Source organism: Pseudophryne corroboree, chromosome 12, assembly GCF_028390025.1.
Source record: "Pseudophryne corroboree isolate aPseCor3 chromosome 12, aPseCor3.hap2, whole genome shotgun sequence".
Classification (NCBI taxonomy): Eukaryota; Metazoa; Chordata; class Amphibia; order Anura; family Myobatrachidae; genus Pseudophryne; species Pseudophryne corroboree.
Window position 1 is genome coordinate 56,118,087 of NC_086455.1, and position 22,558 is coordinate 56,140,644.

At 42.9% G+C, this 22,558-nt stretch overlaps 1 protein-coding gene across 2 annotated transcripts in view; it reads right to left on the minus strand.

Annotated features, from left to right (window-relative positions):
- The window catches only part of MDGA2 (MAM domain containing glycosylphosphatidylinositol anchor 2), a 1,135,272-nt gene that overhangs the window by 186,822 nt on the left and 925,892 nt on the right, over positions 1-22,558 (minus strand). For both annotated transcript variants that reach the window (XM_063947538.1, XM_063947537.1), the window contains exon 9: positions 10,053-10,322. In XM_063947538.1, the coding sequence (XP_063803608.1) occupies positions 10,053-10,322 (270 nt within the window). The remainder of the gene's footprint in view (positions 1-10,052; positions 10,323-22,558) is intronic.

Genomic DNA, 22,558 nt, shown 5'->3' on the forward strand with positions numbered 1-22,558 from the left:
GCACAAAGGGTGGAGGATGAGAGTGGAGGATTTAATACAAAGGAAGACACACATGATTGTATGGAATATTTGACCCAAAATTTTACCGCAAGGCCTGACATCAGTGACAACCCACTGGAAGATGTAGAACTTACGTTCTACACGGACGGTAGTTGTCATAGACAGTCAGACTCGGGAGACTTGTGTACTGGATACGCAGTCGTAGATGACCAAGGCACCATAGAAGCGGAACCGCTAGGCCCACCTCACTCAGCCCAGGTTGCTGAACTGGTCGCCCTAACCAGAGCATGCGAATTGGCTAAGGGCAAATCAGCCAATATCTACACCGACTCTAGATACGCATTCGGGGTAGTCCATGATTTCGGAGCCCTATGGCGCCTCAGAAATTTCATGACGGCAGCTGGTACACCGGTAGCGCATGCAGCTCACATAAAAAGGCTTCTAACAGCGATACAGGAACCCGACAGAGTGGCTGTTATCAAATGTAAAGCACACACATATAGCCAAGACCCAGTATCACTTGGTAACAGCCGAGCAGACGAAGCTGCTAAATTAGCAGCTGCTACCCCCAGACAGACAGACACCAAACAACTGATGGTATTTAATACCATCAACACACAGAAGTTGTGTGAGATGCAAAATTTGTGTTCCACACAGGAAAAGGCAGTCTGGAAGGCAAAAGGATATGGCCAGGAGTTCTCAGGACTCTGGACGGATGGACACGGTAAACCAGTGGCCCCCAGAGCATACCTTCCATGTTTAGCTGAGGCAGCTCACGGGCTGACTCATCTGGGCAAGGAAGGGATGTGCAAGTTGGTAAGAGCATATTGGTGTGCCCCAGGATTTTCATCTTATGCGAGTAAAAGAGCAATGTCATGCCTTACCTGTTTGAGAAAGAACATCGGAAAGGCAATACCTACAGAACCATCTCATATCCCACCTGCCGGCGGCCCTTTCCAGGTAATACAGATTGACTTTATTCAATTACCCCCTTGTCGAAATTTGAAATATGTACTTGTTTGTATAGATGTTTTCTCAAATTGGGTTGAAGCATTTCCGGCGGCAACAAATACCGCTATGTTTACTGCTAAGAAAATTGTGCAGGAATTTGTATGTAGATACGGTATCCCTAGAATTATCGAAAGTGATAGGGGTACCCATTTTACAGGTGATGTCTTTCAAGGAATGTGTAAATTGATGGGAATTGATAGCAAGCTGCACACTCCATACCGTCCACAGGCGAGTGCGAAAGTGGAAAGAGTGAACAGCACTATTAAAAATAAACTGAGTAAAGTGATGACAGAGACAGGATTGACATGGCCAGAAGCTTTACCCATTGTACTGTACAGCATCAGAACCACTCCCAGGTCCCCTCTTAATCTGTCTCCCTTTGAAATCTTGTTTGGTCGACAACCGCATGTTATGATTAACCCTCAGGATGATTTGAAGTGTAACAATGAAGTGACTGTAAAATACTTGATTAACATGAGTAAACAGTTAAGGAATCAAAATGATAATCTGAAGTTAGTGATTCCTGATTTACCAGATAGTAATTGTCATGACATTGAACCTGGGGATTATGTAATGATACGGAATTTTCTACGCTCAGGTTGCCTTATTGACAGATGGGAAGGACCATACCAGGTCTTATTGACTAGCACTACAGCATTGAAGGTTGCTGAGAGAGAGACTTGGGTTCATTCGTCCCACTGTAAGAAGGTTGCTGATCCAGAGAGGTCCCGTGATAAGGAACAGACGGTAGAGGTTGTATCACTGGAGTGTCTGTTCCAGGAGGATTGAGGCGGCACCTGAGCATTGAAAATCACAAGACCAAAAGCAGTTGTCGATCCCCTGTTCCCTTTTATTGTTTTTCTCCAACTTCCCATCCCCTCTCCCTCAAATTATTTTTTCCCCCTTCTCATTCTTCTCCGTTTCCTCCTACAAGATGGACTTGCCCCAAGAGACTGTGATCCGGATTTTCCTGTTGACCATGATGTTGACCAGAGCAGTCTGTTCCGGCGAGAGTACCATGGAGGTCGAGAGAGGTTCTGGAATGGGTTCTGATGATAAAGATGGAGGCGTAGTTTTCCAAGAACAACTTAACCGACAAGTAAAGGCGAGTATCAGAAAACGATTCGATAGCATTGACCATAGAAGGAATTGTGAAGGATTGTTAGCTGAAGAAAACTGTATCTGTCGGCTCTGTAACAATGTCATTGAGGATGGGTGCATAAAGAAATGCCAATCCAGTTTTAATATTCATATGGACCGGCATCCATTGAGTGACTATCACTCCTTAGTGGGTAGTGTGTTAAATAAAACAGATTGTTGGGTATGCTCTCAAGTACCTCAAGGTCATAGCAAATCAGGGCTAGTACCATTTCCTTTAACGTTAGGGGAGGTACTTGAGTTAAGTGGTGGGAGACCGGTGGACAGGAGGTTTAATATCTCCAGCCCTCCTAGTTTGAAGCTCCACCAATACCATGTGGATAGGTCCCTATTATGTTTTAACATCTCCAATCCCCGAAAGCCGGGAAATTGGGAAGTGTCATGGAGTAATCAAACCATGACCTTTTCGCATAGAGCAGATAGAATGCCTACAGATACAGAGCTTATACGCCACATAGCCAGTAGAGGAAAATCTTTCCGGTATAGGTATACCTTAGGAAATAGGATTACGAGAGTTGGAGAGGTATCACCAGGATACTGTGCACATATCGTACAACCGGATACGTGTACTAAGCAGATGGAAGAATTAGGGTTAGGAGATTTCACATGGAAGGTGTGTAATATGGTTATGTCCTACTCCGTCCCATATGTTTTCCCCGATGATGCATATTTCATATGCGGGAGAAAGGCGTATAAGTGGCTTGCCCCAAACTCTGAAGGATTGTGTTATATTGGAAAAGTACTGCCTGAAGTAATGACTGTATCACATGACAAAATGAAAGACATACACCGTGTTGCCCAAACTCCTTATACTCACACCCATTACGAGCACGTAGTTAAACGGCACCTGATAGAAAGAACAGAGCATCCGGCCTCTGACATGATCCATGAATCCACCGGGATTCAGTTTCTAATCGCGTTAGACATCACTCGCACCACCAGAGGAGTGCTGAATTATAAATACATATCTGCGCTTGCAAATTTGGTAGATAATATCACTGAAATGTATGATGACACGTTTAGGTATACTGGAAGAGAACTTCAAGCTTATAAAACAGAACTGGTACAGCATAGAATGGTTCTTAATTACCTCACAGCAGTGACAGGCGGATATTGTGTCACACTGGCAACACAATACGGCGTGAAATGTTGCACATATATTACGAATAGCACCGAGGATCCGGTCGAGGTCATAGACCAAAAGATGGACGATATTCTCCAACTGAAGTGGGAATTTCGCAGGAGACACAATCTCACTCTTGCTGCTGTAGGTAATGAGCTGACTGGTTGGGTGTCATGGTTGAACCCGCGAAATTGGTTCTCTGGTTTAGGAGACTGGGCTCAAGGAGTCATAATGGATGTTGGGAAGTTTCTCCTATGTATCTTAGGTGTTATCATAACGATTGGTTTGATATTTAGATGCGGTCAGGCTTTAATGAAGTGCAATCGTCGTACTAGGGTAATAAGTTTAAGGAGTGAGGAAACTGTAATTCCCATGGATTTGATTTATGACCCAAATGTAGAAACAATGATGTGATGAAAATGCGATTTCTACGGTCCGTTTCTTTCACCTGTTTTTCCGTTTCCTCCAAGGTAAAAAGACCCACTTGGACGAGGAATTTGATGAGCCGATATACAGACAACAGATGGATTAAAGAAGAAGTTTTGACAACCTTATACACAGATTTTTGATGAACTATGCCATGGATCCCCAGTTTCCCTAGAAATTTTAAAATTACGCTAGCCCAACACTTTTGTAAATCTATGGACATTGACAGCTTTTGCTCGCACCTTATGGGCAAAAGCACAAAGAAGACTGCAACCAACAGACACCAAACAAGACCTCAATCGACGAATGTACATTTACCTGACATAGAATACCACCGCATTTACCGTAATTATGTCTTTTCTTCATTTCTACAACCCTCAGGTAATGACACACATAGTCGATAGGGAATACAGGCACAGATATCAGCAATCACATATCTCCCCCATTCATGTATCATCAACTAAAATGTGCTCCCCCATTTTGTTACAACCAAAGCCGAAAAGAGCTCGGTAAAGTTTGACAGCCAATCCACAGACCCGTACCACGGGATAAGAAGGAATTCAAATGTATACTTCGCAATACCTCGAAGCTTGATTTAAAACACGTACGGCACGATGATACATGACCCCCAAGCACGGATTCATACACACATGCTTCTGCTATCTTACTAGGTCATACCCTTTTTTCCTACCTTCTCCTCTCCTCCCCTACCCAACCATGTAAATGTATTAACCCCTGACATATATATTTTTCTCTTTTTGAAATGTTTTAGAAGGTGGCAGTTATTGTTGACTGCCAAAGGGTGGACTGTCAAAGTCAGAAAAATATCTCTATGCACACTACCATATTTGCACCTCACACAGGTCCGTGCTGCGCATGCGTACGCTCTCCCGTACGTGCGCATACTCACAGTCGCGGGCACCCGCAGGCGCACGGTATGTGTATTTACGGTAGAGTTTATGTGATCGTAGCGTGCGACTCAATCGTTACATATTTTCACTATATAATGTATTTTGTAGATCATGGTCCCTTTGATAGATTCTGAAAGTTTGGTTAATGTAGAATGTTCATGAACAGAGAGATCCCTCTTTGTTTGATACGAAGGGACAGACAGGAGTAATACAGTGGTGTTTAGTACCCATCGGAAGAGTATTTAATTAGCAATATTCCGGTGTTGGTTTGAAGCAGATTAATCGCTCGTGCGAATAGTTATGGACATAAGAAGTTTATGAACATTTACTGTATTTGCACTTACTTATCCATGCGGCGGGAAACCCAGTTTCCCTCCCACCTGAGCTGTTGGAAATAGTCACGGCCCACCTGTATGAATCAACCTATGACCTTTTGTTATAATGCGAGGAGGAATTCCTGTGTCCAATGAACAATGAGATTGTAGGGACCATTGAATTGTATTGTGTGTGGGGCATAAATAGACAAGCCGATCACATCCAGCTCTCACTCTTCAACGGTTATCATTGCTGAAAATCGGGAGCTGGATGTCCAGAGGCGCATGCGATCGTTTCCCCTTGTGCGTAAGTGTTTCTCCGCAACCATATTGTTCTTACTGTTATTGTGGGCCATTTCTCTCTCTCTCTCTCTTCTCCTCTTTCTCTCTTATTTTTCCCTTAAAACGTAATTGTATTGTATTGTATTTCCTGTGTAGTTATCTGGTTAGGTAGTCTATGTTATATTGTAGTGTATGACTTGTATTGTGTTAATTCTTTTGCAAGTATATCATTCATAATATATATTTATTAGGCGTTGGACCCTAAGCCCAGATATCTGTGTATTTCTTATAGTGTTTAGTATTCTCAGAGTGTCGGTGGCGCTCAAACAGCTTTTGAGTTAATAAGGTTATACTAGGTTGCATCTACACCCTATTTCTACACTAAGGTTTTACTGCATAATATACTGTTTATTGCTTAGATACAAAGGTTTAACATTGTTAGCGTTCAGCGCCGCTGGTGATCTCCTCGTGGTCCCAAGCGTCCGCTACGCTATAGCGAATCATTACGTTAGTCAGCAGCCAATAGCGTGCCTGCCCGTGATCTCTTGGCCGTGAGCGAACGTGACGCTTGAGCGTCTCGACTACGGCTAAGCGATTGCTACGCAATGTGCGTACCCTTACGGTACTCCATACGTAAATAGCGTACAGTGTTCTTAGACCTCATAAAGGGTTTTATATAAGATAAATATTCAGCTTTATCACAACTGTCCTAATTATGGCATAACAGTTCCACTTTTCAGGCACTGTTCAAATATCCCACCTGCAGTCCACAGGGTCCCATTGGGAGAAAGGTTGGGAGAGAACTAAATACTGGCAGCACTTACATAGTAAGGAGAGCTGCTAGTTGACATGTGGCAAGGCCCCCTTTTTTCTGGGGTGTGTATGTTATGCCAACATTCACAATGTCAACTTGGTCTGAATTTTGGCAATCAAAGGGTTGGTATGGTCACAATGTCGGCATGATCATTATGTAGACACAGTGTTGACAGTCAGCATGGCAACATACAGTAGCATTTTCCTAGTGCTAGAGCCTTGATCTTAACCTTACCCTAACTGCAGCCTAACCCCAATCCTAACCTAAATCCTAACCCTGTACTGGCGACATTTTGACCTTTAACATTCTGAACGTCGACATAATGACCACATACCCTTTTCTTGCATATTCTTTAAGCACACACATCAAGTCCTAAACCTGTGCCACCAGATGTTGTGAGATAAGGCATAGGCTGGTGCAAGTGCACTCGAGTGATGATACAGAGGACACTGATAATGGCAGGCAGGTGCATCACAAAGGTGGGTACTCTCTGTACACTGCTGAATACTGTATGCCATTTCCGTTCCGTGGACGCAATGCAGCAGCAATTACAGGCGATTTGAGCCATCTGCACTTCAAATGAATTCAAACTTTAATTATACTCTGGCCACAGCCAAGGGACATTTATGTTCCTAAAACAACACTTTTTGGCTGATTTTACCTTCATCGACTGTGGGACTGTATTCTCTGTAATTGCTCCTTCATTTATTCCTCTACTACTAGGATCTGTGCTCCTGCAGGGAATAATGTTTCATTTATACATTGTGACACTATTTATTTATTTATTTCTTACCAGTTATTAATGTAGCGCGCACATATATTTCTGCAGCGCTTTAGTATGGCCATTCACATCAGTCCCTGCCCCAGTGCAGCTTACAATATATATTCCCTACCACATGTACACGCACATGCATTCACGCTGAGGCAATGGATGGCTTGTGCGGAATCTAAATGGTAAGCAAGAAGGCAGCATTGTTCTTTTAAATGGGACCCACTTTATATTGTACACTGACAAAATCCCCCATTTATTACCCGTTGGATCTGATTCAGAGGTGAACTTAATGCCCATATTCGCGCACTTGAGTGATTATTTGCTACTATGCATGAGCAATATATACTGAAAAACCCTGTGGTGCATGCGTTACCCTGTGCACGCTGTTATGTACTGCAATGCTGGTATCAGAAATGGACAAAGCAAAACCATGGGCAGCCACAGAGGCCGTGTTTAGAGTGAGACTTAGAGTGAGACATAGTTCAGTTGGAGACACTGCGCCTTCCATAGGCAAGTGCAAATATCGATGGTGCGCGTAGTGGTGGAATCTACAGAACAACCTGTGGTATACCAAGGCTTGCACATTCTGGCGCACGGTAGTGCACAAAGCTAATGCCTCCTACAGACTCGGCGATCCGCGGCTGAGCTGCCCGACAGCAGATACGGCCAACGAGTGACCCGGCGGCGGGGGGAGGTGACGGGGGGAGTGAAGTTTCTTCACTCCCCCCATCACCCGGCGCCATAGCAATGCATACTAATATGGACAGGGCTGCACATCGTTCATCGTTGGTGCCTACACACTGCACGATATGAACGAGTTCTCGTTCATTAGTGAATGAGATAGTTCACAGGTTCTCAAACTCGGTCCTCAGGACCCCACACAGTGCATGTTTTGTAGGTAACCCAGCAAGTGGACAGGTGTATTAATTACTCACTGACACATTGTAAAAGGTCCACAGGTGGAGTTAATTATTTCACTTATGATTCTGTGAGGAGACCTACAAAACATGCACTGTGTGGGGTCCTGAGGATCGAGTTTGAGAACCTATGAGATAGTTCATATCGTGCAGTGTTATCTACCAGTGTGTAGGGACCTTAAGACTTAGACTAGTGTTGGCATATTATCACCACTGCAGCTCCACAAAAAGATGCAGTCATGGGGGAAACTTTGTGCCAGGGCTTTCTTAATAGATAGGCACATTGGGCAGCTGCCCAGGGTCCCATAATTCTAGTGGCCTTCCAGCAGGTGAGGGCTGTTACCTCCGGAACAGCTTAGGAGGCAGACAACACTGCCTAGCTGCTCTGATTGTGAATTGCATTCTCTACCTACTTCCCAGCCTGCAACCAGACAGTAAATGGCTGTAAGCATGCTTATTGGTGGATGGCTGGAGGTATCCAGCAATCAGAGTGCTGACAGCCATTCTCTGTTTGGGACCACAGGAGGTGTAAGTTATGATTTTTTATTTTATTTATTTCTGTGAATGGGTGTGTAGGGGCTCCAGTGCATTGTTTTGCCCAGGGCCTGCAATGATGTCAAGATGGGCCTGCTGTGTGGACCCCTGAATTGTGCCTGTTGCAGATAATTCGAGAAAGGGTCTGGCGAATCAGAGCAAATAAAAAAAATTGCAATTTAAAAAAAAATAAAAAAAATAAATGTTTTTCTAGATCTGCAAATTTTAAGAAATAAATAACATTACTAAATGTATACATCAGTGGTTCCCAAACTGTGTGCCTAGGCACCCTGGGGTGCCTCAAAACACTTGCAGGGGTGCCTTGGATTGGTGGTCCAGGACCAATCAAAATTATTTCTGGTCATTGTAATAGGCAAAACCAGTGCTGGTGGCTGTCAATCATAAAATATGTTGACAAACAGAAGCAAATCTTGTTCCTCACCACATAATGGAACCTAAAGATGACATATAAAAACAATCTTTGATTTAATATTTATTACACAATTTCTCGCTAAGAAATTTTTGGCCTAGGGGTGCCATGCATAAAATGCTGATGCTCTAGGGTGCCATGATTCCAAAAAGTTTGGGAACCACTGATATACATCAACGGCATGCAAATCCATCACCTGCGGGGTGAGGCTCCCCCTTAACAGGATTCTCTAAAAAGGTCATTAATTTTAATAAATAATAACAGCTGTATCTCCAAATCTCGTCCAAACCACAAAATTGTAACCACTCTGCTAAACGCAACCAAAATGTAAAACACAGCAGCCGTAGCATACCATTAATTTTCTTTACACAGCTAATACATTTCAGCAGTGTCTGCTGTTATCCACATGTAACATCAATTTATCTCCTAATTGCTCTCAATTTATTGCTTATCATGCTAAACATCTTCCAGATATTCTGTCTCCATGCTATGTCGCAAATTACAAGTGAAATAAATGACTCCAAATAATGTTATATATTAGATATAATTTAAGAGTGACCCTAAAAAAATCCAATTACCTGAGGAGAATAATGTCTCCAGTAGTATTTTTGTCTCCCGAAGTTGTAGTTTAGCTTTTTACTACTAGCAATAAAAATTATATTTCAAATCATCCGTCAAGCTGCTTTTGTTTTAGCATTAGCCTTGCTTTTCTTACACTTTTTACGATGAAGACATTCAATTCTTTATCATGTAAAGAAAGTTTAGATGCTGTAATCTTAGCATGCATTATTAGCAAAAACATTCTGAGACATGAAAAAAAAAAAAAAGTACAGACATTTTTTGACATTGTCTCTATGGGAGGGCTGTATCAAACCTTCTGAAGAGGACAAGTGAGGTCATTGACCACTGTAACCAATCATCTTCTAGCTATCATTTTTTAGAATGGACTAAATAAATGGCAGCTAGAATGTGATTGGATGCTATGGGCAACTCCTCCTCCTCTTTAGAAGGTTGTGGTGGAAGGCTAATGCAAGAACTATTACTATGCATGACAGAAGAAATACTTTAACAAAGCTGTAGAATAATGGTGGGCTAAAATAAGCCTAATGGGCTTAGAACCCCGCAGCCAAGGAAGATTGGGGGTTAACTCTCCACCTAGAAAGCCTGCTGAAGATGGCAGATCCTGGGGTAAGTGCTATATACAATTTGCCAAAGAGTGTTTTGTATGTCAAGGCAGTAATCGGCTCTGCGATCAGCAATATATTCTTTATGTATATGTAGGAAGTCTCTTATTGTATCAAAAACAATTTTTTCCCTGAGTAACATAGAAACCAACAGCATGAAGTTAACTGCAACTTACCTGTCACAAGGAAGCTGCATCTTCCTGATCCAGCTTCATTAATTATACTACAATTGTATGTGCCATAATGGTCCTTGGCGTGGATATTCACAGTCAACTCTGTGTAATCTTGAGAGTCAAACTGTCCCTTTTCTAACAATTTGTTCCCCAGTCTCCATTCATACATAAGAACCCGGGTCGGATAAGCTCTCAGTACTCTGCAGTTCATTGTGACGCTCGTTCCCAGACCTTGTCTGATTTCCTGAAAGGTTGGTTCAACTGCTGGTGGATCTGCAAAATAACAGAAAAAAGTCACATGAGAAGGTTTGCTCTTCAAGTAGAGATGTATGGACCCCATAGCTATAATTTACTGGGACCTTTTATGTACCATCATCAAGTCAGAACCACCAAGATTTCTGCTCCATCCACTGTTAGTATCCAATTATTACATTAGTAGCTGTATTAAACACTAGTTACTATAGTACACAGTCATTTCATTCTCACTATTTTCACAACCATATAATAATAAGAATAAGAATAATAATAATAATAATAATAATAATAATAAGAAGAATATTTATACAGTGCTTTTTTTTTAAGAATTCAAGGAGCTTTACAGGAATCATGAAAATAATATAGAGTTTTAGATTTTCTAGAAATACAAAAACCAATTAACATAATCCAGGGTTGATGCAGCCATTTTGGATAATAAATTCTGGGGATTAGTGGATTAGTTATCCTATCTAAAAGAGTACCAGACGAAGCAGCCATCTTGGGCGCACTACATAGGTTACAGTGGGTGAATCAGACAATGCCTGGAAAAGATGGAACATAATGGTAAAGCTGCAGAACACAAAAACAAGATGCAGGAATCTTTCAAAATCATCTTATCCATGCACTGTTCATCCTACACGTGATAGAACCCAAGCGAGGCAGACATATTGGGCACACTACATAGGTTGCAATGTGTGACTTAAGCAATACATGAAACTAAGACATAAATGGTAAATGAAAATTGTCTAATTTTATACATATTGCTTGAATAGTTCCATATGTTGCCCATACTGCCATTGAAAGTACCAGCTAAGGCAGCCTCCGGACCCCGCATAGTCATATAGGCTCCTATTTAATATAAGCTATAAACGCATGGTTACAGCATACATATTTATACAGTTGCTGTTGCCATCCAACAACCACATCATATAAATGATAGGAACTACATTGCTGTAACGTCACCTTATTTACATTACAGACTCTCTCGCCAAGATTATCGTCTGCACAGTGTCTACAGCATGCACCATCTGCTACCAGGAAAGACAAAACACTTTATGACCTAGACAAAGACTTGTAAGAAATATGTGTAATAAACAAAATATGCTGAGACCCCAAAGCTTAGTATCAGGAAATGCTATGAAACTGTTACAATAAATTCAACAATATACTGTATACTGTAAACGGTAAACTAATACAGTCATAGGTGTGCGCAGGCGGGGTGCCTGGTGCGCACAGGCACCCCCTAATGACTGGCACACCGATCTCACATGCCTGATGCAGCGATCGCCGAGCAGGCTGATTACTGTCCCCTCTGCGCTGCACCCTGTCAGGACTTCATTACCGACCAGGCGCCTGGGTTAATCAAGGGTGCCACTGACACCGGCTTTCAAATTCCCAGCTCCACCTCCATGTACAAAAACAGTGTGATGTGACGTTATTACGTCATGCTGCTCGAATGCCCACCCGCCACATGCCCACCTCTCTCCTTCTATGCTATGCCAATGCCAGCCACTGACAATGTATCTGCTTTATTAGGATTGGTACAAAGGGGGATATTTTATATGCGTTGACCATCAATAGATGATGCTAGACATGCCCAAAAGGCGGTGCTAGACACACCCCTCCAACGGTGCACCCCCTAATAAAATGTGCTGCGCACGCCAGTGAATACAGTACATACAGTATCATTGGCGTTTCTATAATGGGTGCAGTGTGTGCGGTGCACACGGGCTCCTGAGTCCCAGGGGGGGGGGGGGGGGGCACACCGCACACACTGCACCCATTTCTCCTATACTTACCTTTCCTGAGTCCATTGCTGACCGTGTGTGGGCCCCCTTCTCTCCCGCAGCCGTCGCGCCACTGCTAGCGCACTGACCACTAGAGACTCTGGCACAGTGCCAGCGTCTACAGCACATGCGCAGGACTCCGGAAAAATGGCGCGGTGCCCATTTTTCGGAGTCCTGCACATAAGATGTAGACTCTGGCACTGTGCCAGAGTCTACAGCGCTCAGAGCGCTAGCAGCGGCGTGACGGCTATGGGAGAGGAGGGGGCCCACACACAGAGTCTGCACACGGGTCCCCTCCTCTCCAGAGACGCCCCTGTACAGTATTAAGTATATTTATGCATTACCTTTGTTTTGTTTGGATAAAAGATGATCAACTAGATACAATGTTTATTTATAACATTCATGTATCATTGTTACGATTGCTGTAAGTATCAATGTATTGCTTCTAATTATAAGCTCTCCATAAAGAGAAACATAATAAAGAGACAGAATATCTATAAGACTATGCAGATTTTGCAAAATGAAAAAAAAAAAAAAAAAAATAGAATTAATTTTACAAAACATTAACACGTAGGGGGTCATTCCGTACTGTTCGTACGCTGCAATTTTTTTGCAGCCATGCAAACAGGTCAGAACTGCGCATGCTTGCGGGTTGCAATGCGCAGGCACGTTGCTACCCAGCAACAGCCGGCAACGTGCAGCGACAAAATGGATGAAGAAAGCGTTCCGAGCGGCGAATACTATAAGATTGACAGGAAGAGGCTGGCCGGGGATGTCTACTCACCGTTTTGAAGGCGTGTCCGGGTGAACGCAGGCGTGTCCAGCCATCTTCAGGGAAGGATCCTGATGTCAGCTCCGGACAAGATCATCGCAGTGGGTGAGTAAGTCCTGAGCTGTGCAGGAACTACACAAACTTTTGTTTGTGCAGCTCTCTGCACAGCGATTCGCAGCCCTGCACAGAGATTACCCCCTCCCCCTATAGGTGGTGACTACCTGATCGCAGCAGTGCTAAAAGTAGCCTGCTTGCGATCAGGTCGGAATCACCCCCATAGTTCACCTTTAAAGTGTGCATGTTGTCTGCACAAAGTTGAAGCAGCTACAGTAAAAATATATAATTTGCACAACATGCAGAGTTGCAGGCATCTTACGCCCACATGGGTGGAAGGAGGCCCCCAGAACCCCAGCACTTACATAAGTAATACATTGGAGAACAAGGTATTTTATTTTTTTACATAATTTTTCCATGGTGCAACACAGGTTCCTGCAGTCCAAGGATTCCAGGGCATGCTGACACCAGTGCACCTGCTGGGTGACCTGGGAAACGCACACTGGGGGTCATTCAGAGTTGATCACTTGCTAGCTAATTTTTGTAGCGCTGCGATCAGATAGTCGCCGCCTATGTGGGAGTGTATTTTCGCTTCACAAGTGTGCGAACGCTTGTGCAGCCGAGCGGTACAAAAAAGTTTTGTGCAGTTTCTGAGTAGGTCTGAACTTACTCAGCCACTGCGATCACTTCAGCCTGTCTGGTCCCGGAACTGATGTCAGACACCCGCCCTGCAAACGCTTGGACTCGCCTGCATTTTTCCAACCACTCCCTGAAAACAGTCAGTTGACACCCATAATCGCCTTCTTTCTGTCAATATCCTTGCGATCGGCTGTGCGAATTGATTCTTCGTTAAATCCATCGCTCAGCACCGATCTGCTTTGTAGCCGTATGACGCGCCTGCGTATTGCGGTGCATACGCATGCACAGTTTTGCCAAGTTTTGACCTGATCGCAGCGCTGCAAAATATAACTAGCGAGCGATCAACTTGGAATGACCCCCTCTGTCCAGGGTCCTGAGAACTGAGTTTGAGAATCATTGCTGCAGAATATTATTAAGGTTTTTAATTAGTTAATGAGTACAACCTGTGCCAGGGTTTAGAGTTTGATACGTTTAATGAATAATGAGTCTTTGTTTATGCGGAAGAGTGGAGATTGAGCAAGATTCTGAGGCTTCTTTCTACACTTCTGCTGCTGGGGAAGACGGAGGTTGAAAGTCTAAATAGACATCTAAAAGATACCTTTAGAACTATGAGTGGGGTATGCCAATTTGTTTTATTTCCACTTTTGTGTGTTATTCTTTACATATGGGGGGTAATTCCAAGTTGATCGCAGCAGGAAATTTTTTAGCAGTTGGGCAAAACCATGTTCTCTGCAGGGGGGGGCAGATATAACATTTGCAGAGAAAGTTAGATTTGGGTGGGTTATTTTGTTTCTGTGCAGGGTAAATACTGGCTGCTTTATTTTTACACTGCAATTTAGATTGCAGATTGAACTCACCACACCCAAATCTATCTCTCTCTGTACATGTTATATCTGCCTCCCCTGCAGTGCACATGGTTTTGCCCAACTGCTAAAAAATTTCCTGCTGCGATCAACTTGGAATTACCCCCATGGTGTGGCCAGACGGGTGATAATTCTTATTACAAGAAACCTTTATAGGTGGACTCAACAATACTGCTGTGTGAGTACAGTACGCTACCCTATTATCTAGAGAGCTACGTGAAGGATGCAGTTACCATTGATACATTTGGACCTCATTACATTTATCTCCTGGATGTACTACACTATTTTATTGTTGTCTTTTTATTTTTTCTTTGAACCTTGGAATCGAGTATGAGTCAATATCAGCTGGACATTACACCAAGGAGAAAAACACATAGGAATCCATGTACCATTTGCTGAGCAGGATTTTCTATCACTGACTTTATTAGATGGGCTTTATGTTTTTATGTCAGTTTTGAGTAAGTGCTATTAGGACTATTTTATGTTTTTATGATTTTTTATGCTGACACTTGTGGTTCCTCAAATGCTAGCATTCTACAGCAGCTATTGGTATGTTAGAGCTTCTAGTGCAGCATGGAAAATCTAAACTAAAAATATTTACCCACACCCACTGCCCAGGAGTGGGGACTTTCTGCACAGGGCCCCACATCCCTCTAGAGAATATATATAACATAGGGCTGGTTGGTATTATTGCAGGGGACCCCAAGGTGCCGATTTCCCTACTATAGTGGTTGGCATAAGCTAGTGGTGGCACTTCATGCTTTTGTTCCTTACACTTTGGCTGATGCCAACCTACATTTCAGCACTAGAGACTTTGAGGGAACTTTTTAATTATTTATTAATTTGTTGTTTTGTGCAGTCAATGCCTGGTTTGTGCTAAAGATCATCACATCAGCTGCGCTAAGTTAGCATCAGGGGTGATCATATGCACCAACTATGCCTCCCAAGAGGCATATACTGTGTATACCCAACTGCATCCTACTTCTATACTACATACTGTATTTCAGGCATTCCCAACCACGGTCCTCAAGGCACACCAACAGTGCAGGTTTTAGTTATATCCAGGCTGCAGCACAGATGGTTAAATCAAAATAACTGAGGTACTAATTAAGTCACCTGTGCTGAAGCCTGGATATCACTAAAACCTGCACTGTTGGTGTGCCTTGAGGACCGTGGTTGGGAATGCCTGCTGTATTTGGTGCTTTGATTCACCCTTACAGTGATTTGGGTTACTCCATTCAGCCCTTTCCTCATGCATTTCGCTGCTCTACATGTAAGACACAGATACATGCTCCTTTTTCACTCAGCATGTGCAGTACTTGAGAGCGCATTTTCGTCTTGTATGCTGGACCTCCATCAGAGGCGTCACTGATTCCAGTGCAGAAGTGCAAGTAAACGAGCAGTGAAGCTGAACATCGACAAAAGGGGTGTGGCCCCACTGGAAAAGGGTGTGGCTTCATGGACAGGGGGCGTGGCCTCACAGCCCTGACCCCTGTTACGTCACTCCGGGGGTGTTGGTGATGCGGACTGCGCCCAGGGACCAGTGCAAGTGCAGTGCCGGCTCCTTCACTGTAACAGTAGCAGGGTGCTCCACATAATGTCACAGTGCAGCACCCTGCTCCTGTCATTGAAGAGGAGTCAGCACTTTGGTGTCACCACTCGGCGAGTGCCACCCAGGTGCAAGCCACACCCCCTGCACCCCCATTGTGACGCCACTGGCCTACATCCCTCTTTACATGATCTCCAAAGGAAGCTTAAACTTTTAGGAACTTCCTATGAACTAAGGCAGTTGTTCTCTGTTTTTTTTGTTTTTGTTTTTGTTTAACATGTTTTTTATTGAAGCATCACATGTATAGTATAATAAAATATACAGTACTATTAGTAGTAGTAGTGAGCAATATAGTTATAACAATGAGTCATTTGCAAGAAACAGTTATGGACAATGATCAGTAAGGATACCGGTGAATGTCTCCGCAGGGAAAAATTACAATGTATCAGCATCAAATAAACAAATGTAAAACATAAAAGAAAAAGTTTCCATCTCTTGTACCCTCCCACGCACACTGCGGGGAATATCTCCTACGCTAGTACAAAAAACTAAAAGCCCCATCACATCAAAATAAAATACAGTAGGAGGATTACCAGCCACCTCTCAAGTCAAATGCCAGGAGGTATAGTGTAGGTTTTATAGTGTCCATTCCTGGCATCAGGATTAGCAGTAACCCTGGATTTTGGGATTAGCCAGCCCCCTTTGTTTTTTCAATGCCGGGCAGCGTTGACGCTTTCAGGGGGCTCAGACGCTGCCTGGCTCTCCATGTGCCCAACTGGGCACACTGCACAGTGTGATGTGGTGGCAGAGGTCGCACTGCGCAGCCTGATGCCAGCTGCCCACCGCCCAAGCTACAGATGGGTCCACATTTATCTTGACCTTTAATAGGATTAACTGAGACTGGCCAGTCGGACTTAATCCCCTGCTGTAATGACTTAATCCCCTGATGTATTGTTCTCTGTATTGTATTGCAGTTGAGAACAATAGATGAAGGGTTTATGCTAATAAATCATGTTGTGACTAGGCACAGAAAACTACTCAAGATACGGTGGATACATCTGTACCCTGTACCAATTGTGTATGTGGGGAGGGGGGGGGGGGACAGAGAAAACAAACCATTCCTGAGTATCTCGGGATTGATCATTATTCAATCCTGATTCCTGGGATTGAAAAATGGCCCAGGATTGGCCACCCTAGTAGGTTTCTAGGAATTTGACTCTTAATTTCAGGAGACAGAGTGTCTGTAAGCTCTCCCACATGAAAAAACATTTAGGTTTTAGATTCTTTATCCAAGACCGCCTCCACCCAATGCTTCTAAATTATGAAAAACAAAAATTGGCTTTAAAAGAATATTCCCAACTGAGTGGTTCCACGTTTAAGGGATGGTTTTACGAGCTGCTGCACCCACTGCGATCAGCAGTTGTCGACTCCCAGGGATGATATGGGGATGAGTAGGTATAATCCCAAAGACAGCTCATTCGGGTGTAAACGGAATAAAATTGACCAGACAGCCTCTGCATAGGACTTAACCTGCAGCCAAAAACTCTGGATTAAGGGGCATTGCCAAAGACAATGATATAATTCCGCCATCAGCTCTGCACATCTATAACAGTTATGCGTTGATGACTGACCCATAACAAAGCCCCTATGAGGTGATAAATAAATTATGTGCAAAATGTTAAATAACATTTCAGAGTACATTGTAGTAGGTAACAATTTGCAGGCACATACAGTACATGTACTTTAAGCAAATTTTCTAATGTTTTGGTCCTGTTCTTATTGCAATGGCTGGCATATTTGGTAACATTCCCAATGGGAAACTAAGGACAAACTGGGCTTTACCCCTATCTGTCAAAGCCATACCAAATACTGTGTTACGAAACACCACACATCTTAAGTATAGCAATGCCCTATGCACAAAGAGTCCTGACCCTTTACTATCTGTAGTATGAGTACTATTTCTATAGAATGATTTTGAGTAGGTGACAAGGCATAAAAATAATATGTTGAGTATGGACCCTTGGCTTGGCCACCAATAAGAACCACAGACATTTCAATCTACCAGTGTTGATGGGTTACTGAGAATTGATAGATTGAAATCTTACGGATATCAGGAGACCAAAATATGGCTGCCTTCATTGTGTGCAGTCTAAAAGTGCTCTTAGGTATGTGAATATATTTGATGTAAAGAGTTGGGTTATAAGCCCACAAGTTTGATCACATTTATGCCCAATATTTAAAAGGACCATGCATTAACTAGCAAGGCACAGCTAGTAAAAGCATTGCCCTTTTAAGTATTGTGCATAAACACATTCAGATTTGTAAATAAAACAAGAGGCCTACAGTAATTCAGACCTGATCGCTCCTCTGCAAATTCACAGAGCTCTGAGATCAGATAATCGCCGCCCATAGATAGTGAAAACCCGCCCATGCAAGTGTGCGAATGCATGCGTACGCCGTGCCAAAACTTCGCCAGATAGAGGACAGCTGCAAATCCATCCGCAATTCACTCACCATCGAATGGTTTTTCCAGTCTGTGCGTAGGCCAGGATTTACTCCTACAGTGCAATAGAATCAGGCTGTCCGGGGCCAGAGCTGACATCACATACCCTCCCAGAAAATGCTTGGGAACACCTGCGTTTTTCCTGACACTCCCAGAAAACGGGTTACCACCCACAAACATCCGCTTCCTGTCAATCACCTTGCGTACGCCAAGCGATCGAAATTTTCACACCATACTGTTGCTGTTGGCGCAGTCAATCGATAATCAGCCGCTGTGAGGTTTCGCACAACAACGATCAGGTCTGAATCAGGCCCAATGTCTCTTGTATGACAAATGCCTCCATTTATCGTTTCTGTTTATCACGAACTACTGCTACAAACATCTAGTACATTTTTTGAGATGTTCTACTTCTGATATTTTAAATGATTAAAAAGTCTCAGACCTTTCAAAACTCTGCTGCCGGTCTTTTTCCGTCTGTATATCTACATGTTTAAATACACTATTTTGTTTTTGCGATACGCCTAGAGGTTTGCTAACATACCAGCAAAACATCCATTGCCTAGATTGAATCAGAGACAAAGCTCTGCAATTCTCTCGTAACAGCAAACAAGGGCTCAAGGGCTTATCTGTTGGTGACATTTGTCACACAGTCTGGCTCAGATACTCCCAGAGAACACCACAAAGTGCTTATACTTATAAACTAAACTTCTCAAATCAATTAGTGGATAGTACTGTCCCAGCCGATGACTTTCTTTTGTCTTGAAGCCATGGTTGTAATAATAAGTAACATTAATTTAAAAAGCTTACACTCTGCAGGTCATTAATCTCTGCCTGGCATTAAACTCCTTTTAGGAAGACAGGACAAGACATCCAGACTATTTGAAAATGACTTTCTTTATCTTCTACAGAAAAAAAAAAAGTGTCAGCACTTTAAGCACTTTAGTTCAAGCCTAGGTTATTGTGTCTGAAGAGGTGTAACGTTTGTGTGATCCTGGTCTTGGTAATTTTGCATTGCACAAAGGCATTTCCAGTCATAGACTTCGGATGAACCCAAATAACAAATACCATAGCACTGGATGATCATGTATGCAGTTTACAATGACAACTGAGAAATGGTAGAGAGAGAACTATATTACTAGGGAAAGCACCATTTGAACATAAACTTTCCATAAAATGAGCTGAATGTTTATAAATCGTCCTGAGATGTTGTAGACACATAATATTCATCCATTTCATTTTACAATCACATCATATCTGTACTTAGAAAAATGTTGCACAGGAGAGACGTTTTGCTGGCAGAGGGGGAAAAAAGTATTTCCTTTCCTTAAAGGGACCATTGACCTGCATGGGAAGAAGATTTTTTTTCTTGTAAGATGACCTCTTAAGTATTTGAATTTAATGGTTTGTTTCTCTAATGCGGCTCAGTTTCAGGAATGATCACAATAATAAGTCATTGGGCCTACTGGTACCTAGGGGTAAATTTTTCCCGGACCAGGCATGCTGGAGGAGCCAGGGGGGGCCCGTTGTCGGTCCCGAAGCCCGCCGCCCCCCCCCCCCTTGTAGAGAGCGCCCTTGGGTGCAGAGAGAGAGGGGAGTGACTGCATCTGCAGCAGTCTCTCTCCCCAGCATACATGCTGATTGGCTGGGGGGATGGGGGATGATCGCACCCGCCGCCAGTAGGTGGTGCCCATCTGCCCCCATGCCGGCCCTCCCCCGGGCAGCGCATACCCACAAAAAATAAAAATTGTTTCAAATTTATCTCCCTGCATTGCCCACTCCCCCTTCCATTACCTGGGCCCGACACAGCAGTCGGCACCCCTGATTGGGCTTGACTAAAATGCATGCATTGGCCAATTTTTTAAGTACTGCGCATGTGTTCTGATTGTTACAGCACTCAGCCGCAGAACAAATTTGGTTGCAAAGAGGTTGGATTTTAGTGGGCGCTCATTGAAGGTAAGAGGGTGTGGCTAGGCAGATGCGGTCATGTCACAACTGCTCACACAGTACACCATTGGAGAAACAGCACCTGACATAAAGCTGGTGCAACGATGGTGCATCTAAAGAAGCACTGGGACGGATTTCCACAGGTGAACATACATGTCAAGTTGTTTGTGACATATGTGCTGGCTTCTTTACACGGTAATCAGCAGTCACTGTAGCATGGGACACAGGCACAGACATGTGTGCTGCAGCGGTTGCTGATCCAAGGGTGAGGAAGCCAGCACATATGTTACATACAACTTGACATGTATTTTTATATGTTTTTTTTATATGTGTTTATAATCAGGTCCTATAACCATAACACATGTAAATGATGTTTAACTAGTACCGCTTCTTTACTAAAGTCCTTGGTCTGACCAGGGATTTTGGACACAGTTCCAGGTCAGACCCAGTACAGATTCCTTTCCACCGTGGTGCTGACCCGAGTTACCGGAACGTTCACACTGTACCGGAACGTTCACACTACGCATGGGTGCAGTACCAGTGCTTGGAGATGACATCATCTCCTTACACCCGGAAAGCTGATCTCCCCTTGCTGTGAACTGGTAGCGGGTTGGTTACCTGTTTCCACTGCAGTTCATACGTGTCCTTTCCGTGTAAGACTAAGCTCGGCATCTAGGAAAGATTCCCGGGTGGCTGGACCAAGGTGGTGATGTTTCCACTGACAAAAATCCTGGGTTCATGTGTGCTCACCTGCAATAACCCTGGATTTTCAAGTAGGTGGAAAATGGGAATTAATTAAACTTGCAGCATTAGGAAATTGTGTTAGAGGCTAAAAGGCCATTAACAATACTTGCATAAAATCAAGATACAAAATATAAATGAAACAAGAAATGTTTTTTTTTATCTGTACAAAAAGCAATGACTAATTTATTACAGAAGCACGTAATAGCTATTACCGACTTACAATCAGCTTTTTCAAAGACGAGATTGTTTATGTTTCTATTTGATACATATTATTGACTCGAGACTGCTCATTGTAACATTTGTTTTTTGCCTGATTTTTTTTTTTCTAAAGGAAGATTGGATTTATACAGCATGCAATTATTTTGTACTACCATACTTTAGGTAACCATAGCAATAACAGTAATTTAAGAAAACAGGATTTTGGCCTAATTTTATTAATTTGATCTGGAAAAAGCTTAGAGCTGTGCTAAAGCAGCAATCCCACAGAGAAAATATATATCTATATATGCATACTGTATATACCAGGCAAATAGGCAGCACTCTTTGGACGACTTTGTAATAATAAGAAAGGAACCCAAGGTAGATGATCAATATTTCGATGCTTTACTCATGCATTTTCATCAGGATACAAAAACGCATTAAAACATTGATCATCTACCTTGAGCTCCTTTCTTATTATTACAAAGTCGTCCAGAGAGCTGCCTATTTGCCTGATATCTATTTGTCCCATCTCATGGCAAGTTGGTAACAAGGAGGGCACCAAAATGCACCAAAAGACTTTATTAATTATAATATACAAATATGGATGTTTTATCATGACCGTGCGTTCCACAAGATCTGCTTTGGTGTTTCGCAATTATGGCCATGCATTCCACACTTCACTCCCCCTTAATGTGCACGGTTTTAAAATAAAGTCTCATCCCATGCCGGCACTTAGATCCTTATTAGGATCTTTTTACCATTCATCTCAGTTGAATTTGAATAATATTCATTCACATTTATCACTTAATAAGCTAGAACACTGAAACTGTAAGTCACTTGTTGCGGTCCACTTGCGGTTCACAGTTATAAGTTCCTGCTCCAAGGACTCTGTTTAATTCTGGTTCCAGTCACGTTTTTTTTTATAAACTTATTTCTTATCAGCATTTAGATCCTTTATTAGGATCTTTCTTTCACTTACTATAGTTAAATATTTTAGTCATTCACGTTTAAAGTAAAAATATTGTGACCGGAAGTCATGTGGTGTGATCCATATGCGTTCCACCACCATAAGCTTCCGCCCCTCAGAATTTGTTTACTTCCGGTCCGGAGGAGGCAAAAGGTGGCAGCTAGTTAAACCACCCTCTCGATCTCCTGCACTTTGCAACTCTATTCAGGCACAATAGCACTCCCACAAGTC